This window comes from Lepidothrix coronata, unplaced genomic scaffold, assembly GCF_001604755.1.
Source record: "Lepidothrix coronata isolate B3197 unplaced genomic scaffold, Lepidothrix_coronata-1.0 Scaffold1, whole genome shotgun sequence".
In the NCBI taxonomy this organism is placed as follows: Eukaryota; Metazoa; Chordata; class Aves; order Passeriformes; family Pipridae; genus Lepidothrix; species Lepidothrix coronata.
Genome location: NW_016690181.1, coordinates 5,090,714 through 5,112,430, shown reverse-complemented (window position 1 = coordinate 5,112,430; position 21,717 = coordinate 5,090,714). Strand labels below are relative to the sequence as shown.

The 21,717-nt window shown below is 45.6% G+C and overlaps 2 protein-coding genes across 7 annotated transcripts in view; both read left to right on the top strand.

Annotated features, from left to right (window-relative positions):
* The window catches only part of LOC108495757 (zinc finger protein 862-like), a 46,463-nt gene extending 24,763 nt beyond the window's left edge, over nt 1-21,700 (top strand). For 3 of the 6 annotated variants that reach the window (XM_017811802.1, XM_017811809.1, XM_017811823.1), the window contains 3 exons: nt 11,932-12,119; nt 15,212-15,862; nt 16,703-21,700. In XM_017811802.1, coding sequence (XP_017667291.1) covers nt 11,932-12,119; nt 15,212-15,862; nt 16,703-18,867 — 3,004 coding nt within the window. In that variant the 3' untranslated portion in view covers nt 18,868-21,700. Of the gene's footprint in view, nt 1-6,508; nt 7,003-11,931; nt 12,120-14,297; nt 14,445-15,211; nt 15,863-16,702 lie in introns of those variants that run through there. The other 3 variants (XM_017811817.1, XM_017811843.1, XM_017811832.1) reach the window with 3 other exon arrangements.
* Nucleotides 1,711-6,498, top strand: LOC108495784 (myb-related transcription factor, partner of profilin-like). Its single transcript, XM_017811857.1, has 2 exons — nt 1,711-2,306; nt 3,953-6,498. Exons 1-2 carry the CDS (start codon nt 1,868-1,870, stop codon nt 4,534-4,536), a joined length of 1,023 nt encoding a protein of 340 aa, XP_017667346.1. The 5' UTR covers nt 1,711-1,867; the 3' UTR covers nt 4,537-6,498.
* Nucleotides 21,701-21,717: the final 17 nt, after the last annotated feature.

The window sequence follows — 21,717 nt, the reverse complement described above, 5'->3', positions numbered from 1 at the left end:
AAGCTCCACCAAAACAGTATCTCAAGCATGCATTTATGTCTGTTCCAAAGAAATACATCTGTGCATTTAGGTCCCAGCTTTCCCTGTATATGGCCTCGATTTGAGCAGTTTTTCCTACTGATTTTCCGGCTTTAACCAAGCTTCTGACACTTGCCCCAATGGAGGGCAGCAGCATTAGTGAGACTGATTAAACAACAGTGTTAACAGCACTGAGGAGAAAATAGAACAACAACCAACAAGGGTCATTGCCTTTCTGTAGGTTTTTCTTACTCTGCAGCCCACAAGCACCTTTCAGAGGAGTGCATCCTAAACGACTTATCTTGCGCTGGCCACGGCAGTGCTTAGAGGCATCTATCTCTGAGGAGGCACCAGCAGGGCCATCACAAATGTGGAGCCTTCACTTATACCAGTTTTTCAGAAAGTACTACAGGTGGGTTTTCTGCCTGCACGGAGGGCAGTTGGCCAAGATCGTACAATTAAATGTATTTCTTCGAAAGAGGAGGGTCTGAGCTAGCCCAGCCAGAATTTATTCCCCCAACATTGCAATAATACTAACAATAGATCCCAAATTAAATGAAATCAAACGTTCTGTCTACTAGTAGTAGCATCTTTGGTTTCATTTAATTTGGGGCCATAAACAGAAAGAAACTGAACACATTGAGAAACCAATAGGTTTTCCCGCCCATGGTGTCACTTCAGAGATACAGTTGATAGGTGTCATAACCATTAAGATATCTTACTTCTTGTATGTGGCCTCTGATCTCCTCTGTGCTGTGCTGCATACGTATACACAGATGTCCATTGCCCAGGCTGCAGATTATTCCTCTGTCTGCAATTCCACCTTGTTTATGTGCAAAACTGCATGTTCAGACAGTCTGTTTTTTCCTTCCCTATTAAACAGATCTGCTGCCTTCTTTTCTTTCCCCAATAAAAAAACAGTTAGGACTAATGTTTTGTTTATTTTTAAAGTTTCCTTTGACTGTGGCTGGAAAAATTAACACACACTCCCTTTGGACAAAACTGCTTTTTCTCAGGATGGCTGCCTCTTCTTCTCAATGGGCTGAGGGTATGAGTTGTTTGTTTGAAGCACCAGAAACTGGGTGCAGGCTCCTGTCAGTGGCAGTGATGGAAAGCCTAGCCAGGAAAAACAAGTGGGTGGCCTCATTCCTTTTGAGAACAATGGGAAACAGCATCCATTTCTGGGTGAAGCAAGAGCTTGCTGTGAAGCAGACAAATCCTGGATGTGCAGTACCATGATGCTGAAAAAAAGACTTTTTCTCAGGGAAAGTGAGTTGCAGAAATTGCCTGAGTCTAGTCAAAATTGCCCTACTCTAAAAAAAATCTGATTTGATACAGCATCTGCATAACATCCTGCAAGTTGTAACAGAAAGGGTGGTGTAAACAACATTCCACTGCATGTTGTGCCAGGCAGAATAATACAATGTATTTCAGGCCTCTAAATTTCCCTCAAAATTTTGAGCAATATCACCTTAGAAGCTAATTCACTTTGCGAGTGATTGTGAGTTTACACACTTTTTTCTGTGTACGAACTGTGGCAACTGATACGAGACTGAACTGAAATTCTCATATGTAAGTCAGGACATCAGAAGAAGTGTAAAATTTCATTTTACCTGTAAAGCTGAGAAGGCTCCTTCACACTAGTGTTGCTTGGTGTTTTTTTTCTTAAGCTTGAAAATTTCCTCTTAAAAACAAAACGTCTGCCTTTTCCTGGTGCGATTGAGGAAAACTGAGAGGTTGTTGCGGGTGGGGGGAGCTGGATCCCACCAAACTCCTCTGCCCCAGTGCTGCACTGGCCAAGTGGTTGGATGCAGGGGGCTGCTTTGCGCTGATTTCCTTTTACCCAATTATGCTTTGTGGGATGTTCAACCCAAGGAACATGGCTGAACGAAAGAGGAAGCCCAAGTTTTCCAAGGAAGAACTGGACATTCTGGTCACTGAGGTGACCCGAAATGAAGCCATGCTGTTTGGGAGGGAGACAATGCGTCTATCCCATGCCGACAGGGACAAGATCTGGGAAGGCATAGCCAGGCAGATCACATCAGTCAGCCAGGTCCCCAGGTCTGTAAAAGACATTAAACACAGATGGGACGACATGAAGAGAAGGACCAAGGACAAACTGGCATTTATGCAGAGGTCCCTCTCCAGCGCTGGCAGCATGGGGCGGCCCTCGGCCATCGTCCTGACCGCCCACGAGAGAGCCATCGAGTCGACACTGCATTCATCCCACCAGATGCACGGCTTCCAGAGAGCGGATCTGGATGTGGTTGACAGCCTGTCAACAAGCTGTAAGTATCATTGCCTTAACACCTCTTTGTCTTATGCTTGGATACCTCAGTTTGACACCATAAGAGCATTGTGTGTTGTGTGAGATGCTGGGTTGCCTGTCAAGACAGGTCTTACTGCTGTGGTTGGTTTCAAGACAGCCTGCTCTGGTGGTTGTGGGGTGTTGAGGTGGATTATTTCCAAGTTAAGATCATCTTCTTTATCTGTTTATCTAGTTCTTTTCTATACTGTCTTCTAAGGGTAGATGATGGATTATAAATCTGACCTAATCCTACAAGCGAGGGAGCATCTGTAGTTGAAGCGCAACTACCTCCAGTCTGTGGGGAAGATGCTTGTAATGGATTAGTGGATCTTCACTGTGATAAAACAGCAGTGTTATCAAGTTGAGGGTCATCTGCCAGTCACTAATGGATCACTTCCAAAAGGACTGTTGGAGGTCTCAGTGATCACTGGTGTTCGTTGCTCTGAGGCTGGGCCACTTATGATTTCTCAGTAGTGGTCTGAAGGATCAGCATAAATGCTGTGAAAAAGATAGATGATAACGACTGTTTCTTCACTGGTTTTAAAGGAACTGCTGGCCCTGCTTTTGAAGTTATCTTCTTCCACAATTCTCAGATGCCTTCCAGCACTAAACCACAAGCTGCTTTTGCAAGTTCTTTCCATAGCTGTGTCCACACAGGTTTTCGTCATGGAGGTGCAGCTTCTTGGTCTGTGAGCTTTTAGGGATACAAAGGAGAGAAAGGGGATAACTTCTTGGGAAGTGAGTCAACTAACACCTCATGAGCGGCACTGTCCTACCACATTAGATCTGATCTCATATTTGTAGTAGTGTTGTTAGTGGGAAAGCAAGGACAAAAATCTTCAAGAACTTAAAAAGTGGGAATTGGTCATTCTTTGCATCTGTCTTGAAAGCCAGTGGCACTATTTTAGAGGTAAAAGGAAAACAGCTTGTGCAAGGAGATAGTGGGCAGTTGCAACAAGTGAAGTCTTGTCTCTTCTTACTCTTGATATGCCTGTACCTGTGAACTGGCACATCACTATATATTTATCAGACTAATGAGAACTTTCCCCTAGTGTTTTGCTTTGGTTTTGATTTTGCATCAAGTATACTTGCCTGATTAGCATAGGGTGCTGTTGCTGCTACACCTGACTGCCTCATTGTCTTAGTGATATCAAGCTACATAGTGGCTTTGCAGTACACACTTTGCGAGCAGCAGATACTACATGTATGCTTCTCTCAGTGCAGGGATTGTAAGAAATGACACAGGAGCAGAATTTTTGCGTGAGGGGCTTGTGTCCCTCCAAAATATTGGAGTGTGCTAGCTACTTATGGTTTTGGGGAAAGGGAGTCATTGCTACTGTCTGAAATGGATTTATATTCTAGTAACAAACGATGCTGTGTACAGGATACCATAATAGCTTGGGTTCATCCACTCTTCCAGCTTCTTATGGCTAAGCTTGTCACCCAGATGCTAACATTGCAGCACTTGCATGTTGAGTTATGCATTAGAAACTACAGGCTTGTCTGAAATGGCAAACTGAGGGGAGGGGAAAACCCTTTTTACATGTTCTTTGAGATACCCTGAAACAGAAGCCAGAGTTGTGAGGGATTTCACACTAATAATTCATGCTTCCTCTTCTGTTTAAGCTGGTGAAGATGAAGAGATGCCAGGCACTTCTCAGGAACAGCACTTCGCTTCGCTGCAGAGGGCTGGTGCAGGAGTCAGTCATCTCTCCGGGCCCTCCTTCCTCCGCACTTCTTCCTCATCAGAGCACTCGGAAGCTAGCAGCCAAAGGCAGGAACTGCACTGTCCATCCCCACGCACCACCTCGTCCTGCAGACCCCTGCACCCCCGCACAAGGAACCCACCCCTCTCCAGCTTCAATCGCCAGCTTCTCCATTCCCATGCTCAGCAAACAGACATGTTCGGGCAGTTCTGCCGGGAGCTGGTGGCCATTCATAGGGACATGGCAGACAGCATGCATGCCATCAGTCAGAGGATGGCTGACCTCACCAGCCAGGTTGGCCAGATGTGCCAAACACTAACAGAAATACGGAATGGGGTCCAGGCTCTCCATAGGACACAAGATCCTAGTGTCATGCAAGGGTCTTGTCAACAAGACACTTGCCCTAAACAGCCCCCAGAACCTAGTTCAGTGTCTAACCAAAACCCTCTAAAACAGATGACTCCTGCACGGACTACCAGATCACAAAAGAGAAAACATTTTTAGTCTGTGTCATATAAAGTAAAGAAGGGTGCTCCTTCCTGAGCTGCTGCATGCTCACATGGCTTCTCTATGTGTATCAGTACTCTGTGGGGAAGGTAAACAGCTGACCCAACCCATCCACCCCCCTGCCAGCTGTATGAATTATGGCAGCTAAATAATAGGACTTTCCCTCTGCAATGGCAAAGAGGAATCTTGGAATGTAGGACGTCTTTCTATTCATAGAGACTAGGAGTTTTCACTGACTTCCCATGCTTTAAATGCTCTATAAACTGAGATGCAATAGGAATCATTATCTGAATCTCTTCCCATACCTGTGAAATGTTATTTATAGCGACAACATGCTACAGAGCTCCCTTTGCAATTGACTAACAAATTTACCCTACTACTGCCTTCCCATCATTTTCCTGAAAATTAGTATAGGCGATACGTGCAGAAATACAGCCTTATGACTCTAAAGACTCTTACTGCTCGTTCTTTTATTGTGCATTCAGCAATAGTGAGCAATCCAGGGTTTACTGTGACTTATACACAGTTTTGGGGAGAGGGGTTTAAAAGCTTTTGCAGAGAAGTGAAGAAATCATGATGTTGAGGACAGGTCTGAGCACGGTGGTTTTAGACTTCTGAGAAGGGCTGTGATGGCATGGGCCTGGATCCTGCAGTAGCACATGCACTTATATTAAAGAATTTAAATTTTGTTTGCTCAGGTCTGAAACCCCTACCTACCCTTCACAGTTGCAGTTAAAATACAATTATTTCTTAATATGACAACATTTATAGAGAATTGTATCATATTATTTTCTTGCATGTTGTAATCTTCAGTTTTGAATCACCTTACCCTCTTCAGAACGTGAAAGACTGCACAGAAACAACAAAAGATATAGGGCCTACTTCTGACCTTAAGAACAGTTTGGTTTTGTTTCATTGTAATTCTGTCAGCTTCAGTACAGTTACTCTGCACTTAGTGTTATTTAGCATGGGATCTGTTCTGTGTTCTCCTGTTGTGAAGAGTTTACAGTCTAAATTCACAGCTACATAGATTAAAATCTTAGACGTGTTGGTTTTGTACTGCTTTCTTTCCCCATAGAGATGCAAGAAAGGACTGTGTTACAACATTTGAATTGTTTAGTGCTGTGTGAGGTTCCCATGTACAACCCTGATTCTGGAACTAGGCTTTAATAGTGTCACCTCAGGTGGTGATAATGTATGTGGTAGCTCTTTTATAACATGTCTGTTTTCTCCTTGATTTGCACATCTGCATCTACCATGCTGCCCCCATTTCTGGAAAAATCTGGATCATTATCATGATCAGCAGGGAAAAGGGCCAAGGTGTTAACCACACACAGCACACCACTGCTCTCCAGGCTGTCCTGTTGTTTTTGGAGGCAGGTTGCAGAAAGCTGTTCCAGTTAATATGGATGAGCATCATCATGCCATGTCTGGGCTACAAACTTGGCTAAAAATTTACAGAAACTTCAGCGGGAATTGAACATAGGCAGCATGGTAAGGCAGAAGAATGGCTTGTTTTGTGTGATCTTCAGGGATCTTCTCTAGTCTTTCTGACCTGTCCTTTGAAAGTATAGTGCACTAGCTTCTCTTCTGGAAAGATCATTGTATATCTGTTGTGTCAGGCATACTTGACCTGCTTTTCCTTTTTTTTTTTTTTCCTAGATGTTCTGTAATTTTAATTCAAGTAATTTATTTGTAGTGGTGCAGTAAAAGGCCCTTGCTCAAGGAAGCAGTGGTCTGGCTAGGAGAAAAGCCCCCTTTCTGGGGAATCGCTTGACTGGTTTCATGCAGAGGACATTCCTTGTAGTGCTGGTGCCAGACCTGGGCAGAACTTGCTCACCTTCCTCTGAGGATGTCCTTTTACTTCTGTTGTAACATTTGTATTCTACAAAAGTCACAGTCTCTCTTCAGATGAAAGAGATATTGGGAAATCTGGCAGAAGTGGATCTAATTTATGAATCAGAGGGCTTCTGGGTCAATATAATGCTGCTACTATATATTAAAAGTGGTATTTTATATTTTTATAATATTTGGTCTCTGCTGATGTTCTCCCATGGGTATACTGATAAGATTAGATCCTCTGATGTTGTCCAGGGGGATCTCTTCTGGGAACCCTCGACTCTGCAAGGAAGGAGACTCCTGCAGGTGCTGGGCACTGGAGGGAGTTAGCATCATTGCTGCCATCCAACTGCCCGCACAGATTGTGTTAAGAGAGAGAATCCTGGTGAAGGATGCACAGCTCTCAATACAAACCCCCAAAGGCTGGGTACTGGTCAGGAAAAAGGACTTTTTACTGTAGACTGCATGATATCTCCCCCAATTTCCTCTGTGGACTATTACAGATCGGTCCAGATCAGGGGACATATCTCCTGCCCTGTGTAGACCCCTCGGTGGAGTGGCTTTTCTGTACTGGCTCGCAAAGGATACTTCCTCCTGCACCCATCATGTTAACTGGCTGTTGAAGTAAGTGCCTGTGTCAAAGCAAACTGCTGTGCTCAACCCCAGTATCTCCATGTCTTGTACATGCTGAAAAAATTCTCTTTTAAAAAGTATTTTTGTTAAGAATGCAATAAATATATAACACTTTTAACACGGTTGCTGTTGAGTCATTTGTTTCTCTCATACAATTTTTGCCTGAGCTGGTAACAAGCCTGTCACGGATGTGGGTCTCCTGGAGACACTCAGCATCAGAGTGCTGAGGCAGGGTCTGTGGGTATGGCATCCCGGGGCACCAGCTTGGGCTGGTGGCAGCTCTCTTGCATGGGATCTCCTGCCCTGACTCTGTGCCCGATGTTGATTTTGGAAAGGCCAGTGGCCTGTTCCCTGCGGTGCTCTACTCTGCCTGTCAGGGTGACATCAGAGCACCCCCGGGGCCAGATGGAAGGTAAGCAATGGAGTGAGTAGGAGGGAGGCATGAGGCAAGGCCAGGGGGATAGCAGAGGGGAGAAAGATAAAAGCCTAAGCCTTCCTCCAGCTGAAAATGTCCCCTTCTTCTTTGCTGTCTCTTCTGGAGGGTCTGTCCTCCTCCTGGGAGGAATGGTCCCAGCTGCCAAAAAATACCTTGACATTTTTCTGGGCATGCTCACTTGACCATCCCAAAATGTGGCAATTTGGTGTCCTGAGTGGGCTGTGGCTTAGAAAAAAGGGCAAAATTATGTTTATTTGCTGCTAGCTAGAAAGTCTATGAGAAAGGTGGTCCTGCAAAGCAAGGAACTGTGCCTCCAACAGTGATGGGGTTGACTGAAGCCCCAGTAGCTACAGCTGGGTTATAACTGGTCTCCATTGGTACAATGGCTGGTCCTGAGTAGCCTGGGCAGGATCTGAGCCTGACCTGTCCCAGGGACTGGGCAGGACATGAAATTACCTATTTGTGGTTGGTAGCAATGTACCTTTGTAGGACCAGATGCAGCTGAGGGTGGCTGGATCTGTCCTGGGAGCAGTATGACCCCAGTCCTCCTCTGAGGATCATGGTCCCTTGGGAAAGCTGCTATACAAGCAGGGCTGTGCCCATCTGTGTGCATTGCTTGGGTCAGCCTAACCATGCCTATCCTGGGCATCCAAACCAAGGTAGCCTCCTTACCTCAATCCAGACTGAGTATTTGGCATTGGGAGGGGAACTGGGTACTTTCCAGCCTTCACAGGAAGGGTTGGGTTGTTCAGGATGTGAGCACTTTGGCTTCGGGACATGTGTCAGAGAAGGCAGATCCTGCAGTCTCTCCTCAGCAGGCAGTTTGTGTCCCCTATTCACCAAGCAGGCTGCCCTTTTGTGGAATGACTTTCTCCATCCTTGGAAAGCAGCTGTGGTGTGCAGCAGCACTAGGTGTCAGACCAATATGAGGTTTATGCAGTCCTTTGTAACCTATGTCTTGAGCTTCTGGGGACACTGGAGCCTGAGGCTGGGCAGCACTGGGTTGTTTGTGTGGATGATCTCATCCCATTTACCTTACCTGAGGGAAGTATCACAGGTGGAAAGCTTCCTCTCCAGGAGGGTAAACCACTTACTAGCTGGGAGCAGCTGTGGGGAAACATGTTTGTGACTGGATTATTCCACAACTCTCCGTTAAGGGCTCTTGGTGAAATTGGCAGGGCTGGTGGCTGCAGGAGGCTGGATGGGAGTGAGCTGCCAGGCAGCATGCTGCAGGGTTGCAGCAGTTCTGCAGCTCGTACCCTCCACACTGCGCTCTTCTCCCAGCTCCCCACTGCTCCAGGAAGTGGCCAGAGCTACTGGACACAGGCAGCAGAGCTGAAGGACGCTCTCAGGCAGAAACTTGGAGGCTGTAGAGGCAGAAGGAGAGCAATAAATAGGAAAAGCATGCTCATGCTTAACAAAATACTTAATAATAAAAGCAAGCCCTGGTGGGAATAGATAACCAGACTCTCCCCTTCCTGTTCAAAGTTGTATTTTAGGGAATTTTCTAAATCCCACTGTCAAATGCAGTTTTCTGTGACTGCACCGGACCATCCTGGCACTGCTCAGTGAATTCCTCAGTGCCACTGGCTGTGGGGGTGTGAGTCCTGTATGTTGTATTAAGGATCTCTGAGTGACTTCTGGTTGGCAAATCTTTGCAGGTAGCCAGGCTCCTTTGCAGGGGCACCCTGATCTTGTCACTGTACTGTTGTGGACAGTGGGATGCTAGGAAGCATCCTGACATTTCGCTTAGACTGGGGAGAGCATCCTCTAGGATCTCCTGTACTGCAGGGCATCAGACTGACCACAGCACATTGGTATATTTCAAGGGCTGTGTATCTCATGGCTGTCTGAATGCCTGATCCACCTTTTGATGAGTGATCACTAACACCCAGAAGCAACAGCCTGCCAGCTGTGTGCCATTGCAGGGCCTCCTTCCCAATTGCTGGTCCAGGTCTTTCTTCCTTTTCAAATACACAAACTGGTAGTTTAAAAGTTCTTTTGTTTTGTGACCAAAAGTAAAAGAAGGGTTAATAAAAACCAATTTTGGCAGTGCCAGAGTCTACTGTTTAAAAAATTGCTGAAAATGGCAGAGAATCCTGGGTAGCACACATTAGGAAAAATACAACTGCTTGCAGGCACATGCACAGTTGCTTAACATTAAAACCAGAATTGCTGGACTCCTGGGCAGTCTGAGACACTACAGACTTGTTTTATGTGTTTTGTGGGAAGTTTCACCAAGTTTGTGACCTTATATATGTGGGTTAGTGTGATCACGTGCAGGTGGGCTTGTGTCTTAATTAGTGCATTCACATGGCTGGAGAAGGAAAGAATATGCAAGGAAACTTTGGCAGATTTCTTAAGCCAAAGAAATACCTATCTATATAAGGGAACTTGAGCAAGGACTAGTAGCAGCAGCAGTCAGAGGAGCCATATGCCACTTGCCTTCATTAATGTTGCTGCATCAGGGAGCGCTGAATAACAGAGGCGAATGGCATAAGAAAAGAATAAGCTTTATCTATGAACCGTTCGGGTGTGCTTTGGGGTCTGTACATGCCTGTTGTTTCAGGGAGTCCTTGTATCTTCTCTTCGGGGCTCCTCTCTTGCGGCAGCCGGTGGCAAGTTCACCATAGAGCAGGATCTTAGGGAGGCGGTGGTCCTTCATCCTGGAGATGTGCCCTGCCCATCGCAGCTGCGTTCTCAGTAACATGGCCTCAATACTTGTGACTGCTGCTTGTTCTAGAACAGATGTAATAATGGCCAGTCTTCGCGAGCGAAGATTTGGGAAAGGTCATTAACCCTTCGAGCCTGCGCAGTGGATTTTTTAGGTGAGACACAGCGTGCGCTGAACTGAGCCCACCCTTTAATCCTGTGGTTCATCTGCCGGGGCCGAGCAAGCTTGGACAGTGGCAGTGAGGGTCTCAGAACGTAGGTTTGTTTAGAGTGACCTTCTCTTAGATGGATTGCCTCACAGGGCTGACGAGCTCCATCTGCCCGGGGGGCCGGGAATCGAACCCTGGTCGCAGCGGTGAGAGTTCTGCACCCTAACCACTAGACCACTAGAACAGATGTATTGGTCACATAATCTGACCAGTGGATGTTTAGGATTGTGCGGAGGCAGCGTTGATGGAAGCGTTCTAGGAGACACAGGTGGTGGTGGTAGATGACCCATGATTCAGATCCATATAAAAGAGTAGACAGCACTATGGCTCTGTAAACACTGATCTTTGTACTTTTCTTCAGGTGTTTATTTCGCCAAACTCTTTTATGAAGCTTTCCAAAAGCTCTATATGCCTTTGCTAACCTGTTGTCTGTCTCTCCGTCAATCTTACCATCCGAGGAGATGAGGCTACCTAGGTAATTAAACTGCTGGACTGATTTGAGCTTTGATTCACCAATGGTGATATGGGGATGAAGGAGGACTTCCTGAGGTGCAGGTTGATAGAGAACTTCAGTCTTCTTTAAGCTGACTTCCAGCCCAAAAAGCTCAGCAGTGTCTGCAAAGCAGGATGTTAAATGCTGCAGAGCTGCTTCTGTGTGTGCAATAAGGGCAGCGTCATCAGCATAAAGCAGCTCCCGGACAAGATGGTTTAAGGTCTTAGTGTGGGCCTTCAGTTGCCTTAGGTTGAAAGGAACATGAGTAGTGTGAGAGCAAATAATATGACCCTAGTGATAGATCTCTGTCTTAGCAGGTTGCTTGGAGTGGGAGTAAATACATTTTACTGAGCTGAAAATTAGCTGTTTTAAATCAGGAAAATAAATCCCATGCCCAGAAAGTGATCTTTCTGTCAGCGTTGCCAGGAGATCCCCACAATGTGGTGCTGGGGTTTCCACTTGCAGAGCTGTTTGTATTTTTATGTAGGACCCTGCTGACCTCTCAGCTGCAAAACTTTCCAGTACTGGAACATCCTTGGACTACTGGCACATGCCCCCATGCACATTAGGTATCCATGTTTCTGTCCTTAGAATCTCAATTCCGCTTGTCTGAGAGGAGAGAAGCAAGGAAATCTGTTATCTACTAAAAAGGAAGGCAGTGTTTTGGGGAAGTAGATAGGCAGAGGAACCCTGCCATATTCTAGATGTTCCTGAGAACAAGGAAGGAAGCCCTGGGATGTGAAGTGATGGTGGGGAGTCACAAAGTCCTTGTTTCCATCACTAGACAAAGATATTTCTGCCCAGGAGAGTCTGTGTCACCCTTACTGGCAGATACCCCTTCAGGCTGGATATGCACTATTGTCATCCCTTCCCCAGCAAGAAATTGACCCACTGGCTTAGTGCTCCCTGAGTGTCCATGCTCATTGTTCTGTATCTGTATCTCTGGAAATTTGCACACCACTGCTTATAATTCCATGCTTTCCAGTCTGGCTGTGTTGATGGCTCTCTCTGAAGGTCATTCTGGCTTCTTCATAGTTGTCATTCTGATAAAAGGTGGGGCACAGGAGAGAAGTTTGTACTTCACACCTGCCTTGTCACCTTGCCCTCAGGTACGTCATCATCTCCCGGGAGGAGAGGGAGCAGAACCTGATGGCCTTTCAGCACAGCGAGAGGATTTACTTCCGTGCCTGCCGTGACATTCACCCTGGGGAGAGGCTGCGGGTGTGGTACAGTGAGGATTACATGAAGCGGTTGCATAGTATGTCCCAGGAGACTATCAACAGAAATTTCACAAGTGGTGAGTCCCTTCCGTTTCCATCCTCTCTCCTGATCCCTTTGGGCTGCCCCACTTGTTGGGCCAAGTGTGGTGGGTGAAGTAGGTGATGCACAGGCTGTGTGATGAGAGATGCATTTCTAGAAGCAGAGCATCTCTGAGTGAGAGCCTCCAGCTCTGCCTGGCATGGATGGATGGGTGTACAAGAAGAATAAGATAACCATTGTCATGGAGATCATGAAAGAAAGATTTTTGCTGTGGTGTGTCATGTCATGTGTTGTGTTGTATCATGTCATATGTGTGCTACAAAGGCCTAATGCAACACCCAGGGATCACAGAGCACCCTTGTCACAAGACTTTCTGGCCTGAAGATTGCCAAGCTGGTGATCCTACAGACAGCTTTAGGTTTTTCCTCTGAACATGCTGCACCCTCTAGCTCCTATGAGCAGCCTGTTTGAGGGAGCTCCAGCTGGTTTCATGTGCCTATGAAACATATTTCCTTGGTGTATTTGTATGTCCATTTTCCTCGTTTAATTTATCTCCTCTTTCTTCAGAAAGATAATTTGGGATCAGCGCGACATCAGCTAGAGACTCCTTAGTCTCACAACCTTAGAGTGTATGTACAACATACAGGAGGCTTTGTAATTATCAGACTGATTCTTCCTTGGATAGAAATTGTTATCTTATCTAAAGAGCAGCAGTGTTGGAACAAACCCAGCAGTCCTTTGGGCCAGCATATTGTCAGCAATAGAGGAAGCTTTAGAGGGAAGCAGAAATTCTTAATGCATCTGTTCATCTATACAATGCTGATACCTGAAGTTAATTAGGAGCATTTCTTTCTAGGCTAGATGCAGAATGGCAGGGCCTCAGAGGGGCAGCCACACTAAATATAACTTTGTAATTAAGATTCCCATGTATATTATTACACAGCTGCTGTTGCTGCCTTGACTTGGTAAAAGGTGTCTCCTCTTCAGTCCCGGGGTGGACAAGATGTCCTGAAAAAGCTGGTTATCTCTATCACCTTAGGGTTATTATGCACTTGCAGTGTTACATCTTGGTGGCTGTACTTGGGCAATTCCCACTTCTGAATGAACATCGTTATGAATTTGCTTTTTTATATTAATGAACATCACTGAGTAGGTACAGCTTCAGTGATTTTGCTGCAATAACATGCACACATTAGTCATCCAAATGGCTTAGTACTTTCTGAAAGTACAGCAAGACAGTCTGTGTCCTTGGACCAGCTGCTGTAGAGGGGCACCAAGGCAATGAGCTATTGCCCTGCCATACAGACATGCCTTTAGTCATGGTTTGTCATGGTGTGGTGATTTGTGTGAGCTGAAATGGTAACTCACAGCCTGCTCTGTGCTACAAGTGCAGTGAGGATCTGCCTCTGGACTCGTCAGGACCTGCCATAGCCTAACACGTGCTCAGGTAGAAATCCATGTGGCTGTGGAGACCATTCCAGAAATGTCTTGTTGACCTCATCCTGCTACAAGCTGAGCTCAACCTGTGTTCACAAGAGGGGCACAGAGATGTTAAAATGGGGCATCACTTGGGCCATTTCTAGACTTGCAAGACATCAAAGCCTCAGCTGGGAGGGCACTGGGAGGTGGTCAGGAAGCAGCACAAAAATTTGTTGAGTTACTTTCTGTTTAAAAGATTTCAAATCCCCTGCAGATGAGCCTGTCAAATGAAGTGGCACACTTTATTAACTCACAGAAAAATGACATCGTTCTTGGGTTTTGTTTCTGTAGATAGTTTCTGACCCGCCTCATCATTAGAGCTGAGACCAGTATTATGAGGGATTGTCTTGTGATTTTTAGCTTTTCCATAGGGCTGAAGCACTCGGCTGGTTGGGGAAAAAATCACCAAGAAAGAAGAATTCGTTTTCTAAATCCCTACCTCTGACAATAGTTATTATAGTCTGTAACAGGGAAAATACTTAAGACAGAGACTCAAAGCTTTGTCCATAGAAATTCTCATCAATGTGTTGAAAATGAGATCTGTTGTTATGGATTCACTAAAAGAGTGGCTGGGATTCCCAGCCAGCATCCAAACTCAGTGCAAAATCCCATCCATTCAGGCCAGCCCTTTTTACAGTGCCTTACTCTAACTGTTTCAAGTCTTGCATCTTTTCTGCATTCTTAGCATTGCTCTCCTTAGAGAGGGAATGGTAGCTTTTGCTCCATAACTCTTATGAAAGCATGAATACACTTTAAAAGCAAACAAAACCAAAAATCAGCATAAAGCAGCGTCTTGTTTGGGAAGCCTTCAATGCTTGAAGTTATTTACAAGATAGAAGAATGATGGAAATTGAGCCAAACCTATCGTCTTTTGAATTTTCAGGTAAGGAAATCTGGCTATTCCCTTTATTTTAAGCAATTAATAATTTGTATGAGGTTGCTTTTATTTTTTTTTTCCTATTACTGAATGGCCATACTCTCAGACTCCACCGGGACAAGCTACATGTCCCATCCTTGGCGGGCATTCGCCCGTTGTAGCTCTGTTGACAATGAGTACCTTAGGTTTTAAGAGTGCAAGTTATTTTTACTCCTTTACATTTGCATTTCTGGAGCAGCCTCCAAAGTGAATGAGAGTAAAGGGGCTTGCAAACTTTGTGCCATGGCGTGCACAGACGCTGGGGTTGTCATGAAATGGTGTAAATCTCTCACTGCACTGCTGTACACTTGATACCTTTTACCAAGTCAAAACAGGCACAGGACTTCCAGCCAGCCAAAATGGCGCTTAGGCTCTGGGTATTAGGTTCCACTATGATCAGTCATTCACCTCATAGTCCTCTTCCAGCACAGGTTAGTTACACCTTTAGGTTAAACAAGCTGCCTGTAGTTTCTCTTCTCTTAAAAGTGTGTGGGTTCTACTCTGCTGTGGCTACCCAGGATTGTCTCTGTTTTTGCAGACATGCCCATTAGCAGGGCTTCTCCTCTTGCAAGCCTCAGTTTCCACTGAGTTGTGTTGGTTCCCTGGCTTGTAACACAACATGCAGACCTGCAGAGATCCAATCTGCCTTTTTGTTCTTTTTTTGTTTGAGTTTTAGATTGAGGGATGTTGCTCGGTTCCCAGTGATAATCCCCACACCCCATTTTCCTTTCTAGGAGACAAAAAGTTACAGAGTGAAAAGTCAGAAAAGAACACAGAAAATCAAGAGGATGCAAGGGGGCCACTCCACTTCACCACCTTAAAGCAAGGGAAGAGCCCCTACAAGCGCAGCTGTGACGAGGGGGAATCCCACCCCCATACAAAGAAAAAAAAGATTGACCTCATCTTCAAAGACGTTCTGGAGGCTTCTTTGGAGTCTGCCAAGTTTGATGAGAACCAGTTAGCAACAAGTACACCACTTGCCATCAGAAAAGCATCTAAATACCAGGCTGAAGACATCTTTGAGCAGTGTGGCGGTGCCATGCAGCACAGCTCCCTGAGCCTCAGCAGAAACCAGAGCGAAGGGGAATGGAAGGTCCCCCACAGTTCCTCTTTCATCTCAGCCAAGGAAGTGGGCATCCTTGAAGATGAGGAAGAAGAGCCCCTGTCACTCAAAGCAGACAGCCCAACCGAGTTGTCACTGGTCTCTGCACAAGGCAACTCCCATGAAATCCCCAGCACATCCTTTTGCCCCAACTGCATCCGGTTGAAGAGGAAAATCCGGGAGCTACAGGCTGAGTTAGACATGCTGAGATCTGGGAAGTTACCTGAGCCACCCGTGTTACCGCCCCAGGTACCCGAGCTCCAAGAGTTCTCAGACCCCACAGGTAAGCCCTGCCGAGTTAGAGCATTCTCCAAACCCTGCCTAAGGAGAGTAGTGAGATGCCTGTGTGCTGTGTACCCATCTAAAGCATTTTGCTCTGAGTATTCAGGTGAACCTGTGGTTCCATGGAAGGTTCATTGTCAGGTTTTGTGACTGGGTGGGCCAGGAGCTGACGCTGTGGGTGCAGTGGAAAACACTGTCTGGGAAAGACTCTGTATGACAACTTGCTCTATTTGTTGCCATTGTAATTGATAATACACTGTCAATAAAAAAGACATTCCATTGCAGACAGTTTGTTTGCTGTATTTTTGATGCATTCTCTTTCAGCGGAAGCCCCTCCACAATACCTCACATGCTACCAAGAAAATCTGAATGACTCTGTGGTAACACTGAAATGTGCTCTCTTTGTGTATGAAATGATGTCCTGCTGTGTCCCTTGTTGGAAAGCCCTCTCTGTTTCCTCCACTGCCTTAACACAACCATGTGTCCCTTTCTGAAGATACATTTCCTTTCCTCCAGGAACATGCTGTCAAGCAGCCAGGAGTCTTCAGTAAAGGGAACATTTGGGTCAAACAGTGTATTGTTCAAGTGGCCAGGATGTAGTGTCCTTTCTTGCTGTTCATTGTGGCATGTTGGAGACAAAGTTCATATGCAGAAATATTGACTTCTTTTCCTTTCTAAGCCATGATTCAAATTATATCCATAATGTGTTGTGGGCAGGAGAGGGGAGGTTGTGTCCAGCTCACTGGGCAATGCTCTACTGTCACCAGTAGGATGCTTCTCTAGCTCAGCAACTTTGTAAATACCATATTTTTTTCCTTTTTTTTATTTTTTTTTGTTACAGCTTCAGAAAGCATCATCTCAGTTCCCACCATCATGGAGGACGATGACCAAGAGGTGGATTCTGCTGATGAATCGGTTTCCAATGACATGATTGCTGCTACAGATGAGCCTTCCAAGATGTCTTCTGCGACAGGCCGGAGGATACGGCGGTTCAAACAAGAGTGGCTTAAAAAGTTTTGGTTTCTGCGGTACTCCCCAACATTGAATGAAATGTGGTGCCATGTCTGTAGACAGTACACAGTGCAATCCTCTCGGACTTCAGCCTTCATCATTGGCTCAAAGCAGTTCAAGATACACACGATAAAGCTTCACAGCCAGAGCAACCTCCACAAGAAGTGCCTGCAGCTTTACAAGCTCAGGATGCACCCAGAGAAGACAGAAGAGATGTGCCGAAATATGACCCTGCTCTTCAATACAGCCTACCACTTGGCCCTAGAGGGCAGGCCCTACTATGACTTTCGGCCTCTGGCGGAACTACTGAGAAAGTGTGAACTCAAGGTGGTGGATCAGTACATGAATGAAGGAGACTGCCAAATCTTAATTCACCATATCGCCCGGGCTCTTCGAGAGGACCTGGTTGAACGCATCCGGCAGTCTCCCTTCCTCAGTATCATTCTGGATGGACAGAGTGATGATTTGCTTGCAGACACGGTTGCGGTCTATGTGCAGTACACGAGCAGCGATGGGCCTCCGGCAACTGAATTCCTGTCCCTTCAGGAGCTGGGCTTTTCTACAACAGACAGTTACCTCCAAGCATTAGACCGGGCTTTTTCCAGCCTGGGAATACGATTGCAGGATGAGAAGCCAACTGTTGGCTTGGGAGTTGATGGTGCTAACATTACTGCCAGTCTCAGAGCCAACTTGTTCATGACAATCAGAAAGACCTTGCCCTGGCTTCTCTGCCTGCCCTTTATGGTGCATAGACCCCACTTGGAAATTCTGGATGCCATCAGTGGGAAGGAACTACCGTGTTTGGAGGAGCTGGAAAATAATTTGAAGCAGCTGCTCAGTTTCTACCGTTATTCTCCCCGACTCATGTGCGAGTTGAGAGTCACTGCTGCCACTCTGTGTGAGGAAACTGAGTTCTTGGGGGACATTCGAGCAGTGAAGTGGATCATCGGGGAGCAGAATGTGCTTAATGCTCTAATCAAGGATTACCTTGAGGTTGTGGCCCATCTCAAAGATGTCAGTGGCCAGACCCAAAGGGCAGATGCTTCTGCCATTGCCTTGGCCCTCCTGCAGTTCCTGATGGACTACCAGTCAATTAAACTCATCTACTTCCTGCTGGATGTGATTGCTGTGCTTTCACGCCTTGCCTACGTCTTCCAAGGGGAGTACCTTCTTGTGTCGCAGGTGGATGATAAAATAGAGGAGGCCATCCAGGAGATCAGCCGGCTAGCAGACTCACCTGGGGAGTACTTGCAGGAGTTTGAGGAAAACTTCCGTGAAAGCTTTAATGGCATTGCTGTGAAAAACCTACGGGTGGCTGAAGCCAAATTCCAGTCGATCAGAGAAAAGATCTGCCAAAAGACCCAGGTGATCCTGGCCCAAAGGTTTGATTCCCGCAGCCGGACATTTGTGAAGGCCTGTCAGGTATTTGACCTTGCAGCTTGGCCCAGAAGCACTGATGAGCTCATGAGCTATGGGAAGGAGGATATGGTACAAATATTTGAACACCTGGAGACAGTCCCATCATTTTCCAGAGAGGTTTGCAGAGAGGGGATGGACACCCGAGGGAGTCTGCTGATGGAGTGGCGAGAACTCAAGGTGGATTATTATACCAAAAACGGTTTTAAAGACTTGCTTAGTCACATTTGTAAATACAAACAGAGATTTCCCCTCCTAAATAAAATAGTTCAGATCCTCAAAGTCCTTCCCACCTCTTCGGCCTGCTGTGAGAAGGGGCGCACTGCCCTGCAGAGAGTGCGCAAGAACAACCGCTCTCGGCTCACGCTGGAGCAGCTCAGTGATCTGTTGACAATTGCTGTTAACGGGCCACCCATTGCTAACTTTGATTGCAAAAGGGCACTAGATAGTTGGTTTGAGGAGAAGTCCGGTAATAGTTATGCGCTGTCAGCAGAAATGCTGAGCAGGATGTCATCTCTTGATCAGAAGCCGATGTTGCAGAGCATGGACCATGGCTCTGAGTTTTACCCTGATATTTAGGAAGGAATGCCTCAGATCAGAAAGCAGTTGAATAATTTTTTAATCTATACTCTAAACTTTGATATATTATATAAAATATATATATTATCTATATTAAGGAAAAACCCACACTGAAAATTTAAAAGTTAGACGATGTGCGTCTGATAGAAGCTAAGCAGAATTTTAAAGATTGAGACAATGTTTAGACATTTACTAGTGTCTCCAACCATGGCAGCTGCAATGTAGGTGGCAACATTTCATTCTTCAGAAGCATGTGCTGGGGCCATACTCTACATGTTCAAACTTAACAATCTATAAGCTACACAACGGGTCTTTGTCAGCCTCATCCTCCCGGTAGTTTCCTTTGTATGTGTGTTGTCGGTTTGTTGGGTTTTGGGTTTTGTTTTGTTTTGGGGTTGTTTGTTTATTTGTTTTCCCCTCAGTTTCAATCTCTGCCTCTCCTTCCATTGTTCAGTCCAGTTATTGAGCCATTTGAGCCTTTTGTTGGCAACCATCACATTTCTGATTTCCGACAGAGCATCCCGTGTGTTTATGTTGCCCTAAGCTTCCCAGCTCCACCCAGTTCTCTTCAGTTGAATGGAAGCTTTTTTCACTCAAGAGATTACTGGCAGGAGGGAAGAGCTGAGGGCATGATTTTGGGTTTTTATTCTGACTTAGAAACAAATGCCTCCATTAAACTGTGATACCCCTTTCTCAGTTCTCCCCACCTTTGGGCTGTAGAGTAATACTTGGCTTTCAGCTCTGTTTATGATAACCATAATACCAGTCTATTATACATATATTATAACATGATGTCATGTGCAGACTATAAAATAGCAAAATAGAGAAGGCAGGGGGAAATTTTTGCATTTATATTTTTATATTGTATGAGATAAATATATATATATATATATACAACTATTCATTCAAAACCAGGGCTGCTGTGGAAGCTAGACAGCCAATGAGTCGAGAGCCATCTCTGGGCGGAGATTCAAAGGCTTAAAAAATTATATTCTAATTTACATTATTTATACTATGTCTTTATAATCCTAGATTGTTGTGGGTTTTTTGTTTTGTTTTGTTTTGTTTTGTTTGGAATGACTGAAAGAAAAACCTGCTGCGGTTTGGTGGCAGGAGCTATCAATGCAAGATTATCTTGGATTATATTCATGTGATGATGTCCTACAAAGGTTCACGTATTCTCTTGTGACCAAGGTAACATGTTCCACAGCACAGCAGACTGATGACAGCAGGAAGAAGGGATACTCCGCTTCTTCCTGCGAAATCTTTCTTCCTTTCTTGAAGGAATGTGGAGTCCAGCTGAAATGTGAATGGGGGACTTGCACCTTCCATCACAAAGAGATTGTTCTGTGGGCTTGGGGCTCTTTTTTGTTTTATTCTTTTAAAGTAAACAAGCTCCAGGCATCCACACAATATCACTTCAGGTCAGAAAAGAAAAAAAAAAGGAATAAAAAAAGCAACAACCAACCAAGAAAAAAAAAAAAGAAAAAACACAAACCACACAAACAAAAAAGGTGCAAAAACTCCACAGATGCTAGTGCCTTGCCCTGCTGATGTGGCATGGACAGCACCAACCTGACCAGACCATCATGGGAGTGGGACCTGTTGTCCAAAAGGTGTCCAAGCCAACATGTTCTCACTTCCCAGAGGGATGAGCTTTGTGCCAAGCTGTGTTGTTTGGAAACATGATGGTGGTATCAGCAACACTGAACCTTTCCTTTCTCCTGTTACCCCCCCTGCCCTTGGTCTTGGTGCTAAGATATCTCTAGAACCGTTGCTGCTAGATGATAGCTTTTCATTTATATAAAAATATATATATATATAATATTATTTTATTTTTTAAACGTTTTTGTTTGTTTTCAATGGAGATGTAGCATGTTTGGAACCGATCTCTCTCAGAGTCACTTTCACTGCCAGGGTTCACGCACTGTCTTCCCCAGGAAAACACACACTTCTACCTAGGTCTCACTCACCTCCTGCTAACCCCTTTGCCTTCAGTAGAACTTCACAGCCAGCACTGGGCAGAGGCATGCAGCCAAGCCACTACGGACTGGTTCAGCTTTCACATCCCACAGGAAGAGCTAGACTGGTGTTGATCAGGGTTTTGGAAGTGTTTGCCGCTGTCCCTATAGGACTGAGGAGGGACTGAGCCCACCCAGAGCACTAGTGGTGGCTCATCCTTGTGCTCAGACTCTGCCCCCTTTTCTGTAAAACGAGGCCTTTTGGTCAGACAGTCCCAGTGGAGTAGAGTAGACCCTGTGAATATAGCAGCGAGGGCTGGTCAGGCAGCGTACCCTCTGTAGCACTTATTCCCTCTGCCTTACCTCTGACAGCATGTGCAGCCTGAGGGTAGCTCGGGCAGGAGGGGGCACCTGTGCCAGCGCCATCCACCTTTTGCCAAAGTGCTGTCAAGGTTGTAGGCACTGAGTGCTTTTCCCCGTGGTCCTCATGGAAATGTCACAAGCTAGGTCAGGGCATCACACTGTCACAGCACAGGGACATCGATATGTAACACCTACCAAGCAAAAAAATGGCTTTGTTTGCGTTTTTTTCTGTTTTTCCCTATAAATGATGTGATAAAATTGACTCATTCATCCAGAGGAGTAAATATTAAACTGGAAACCCTCTGCCAGCTGTGCAGACTTGGACGGTTGTTTACCTGACCATAAAGTAGGGATCTTTCTACACAAGTTACTTGTAGCTCTCCGGGCCTGGTAAATAGGCTCTGCTCAGGGTGCTGCCACTAAGCTCATGGAGCTGCTGCCTGTTGAGGAGACGGCAGGCTTCCTCCCTTTTTAAAATGTAAGGAGATGCAAAAAGGTAAAAAAAAAAAGATTGCTGCTCCATTAG

Coding starts and splice junctions, on each gene's coding strand:
- LOC108495784 (XM_017811857.1), top strand. CDS start 1,868: ATGCTTTGTGGGATGTTCAACCCAAGGAACATGGCTGAACGAAAGAGG. Junction 2,307..3,952: donor TGACAGCCTGTCAACAAGCT/GTAAGTATCATT, acceptor CTTCTGTTTAAG/CTGGTGAAGATGAAGAGATG.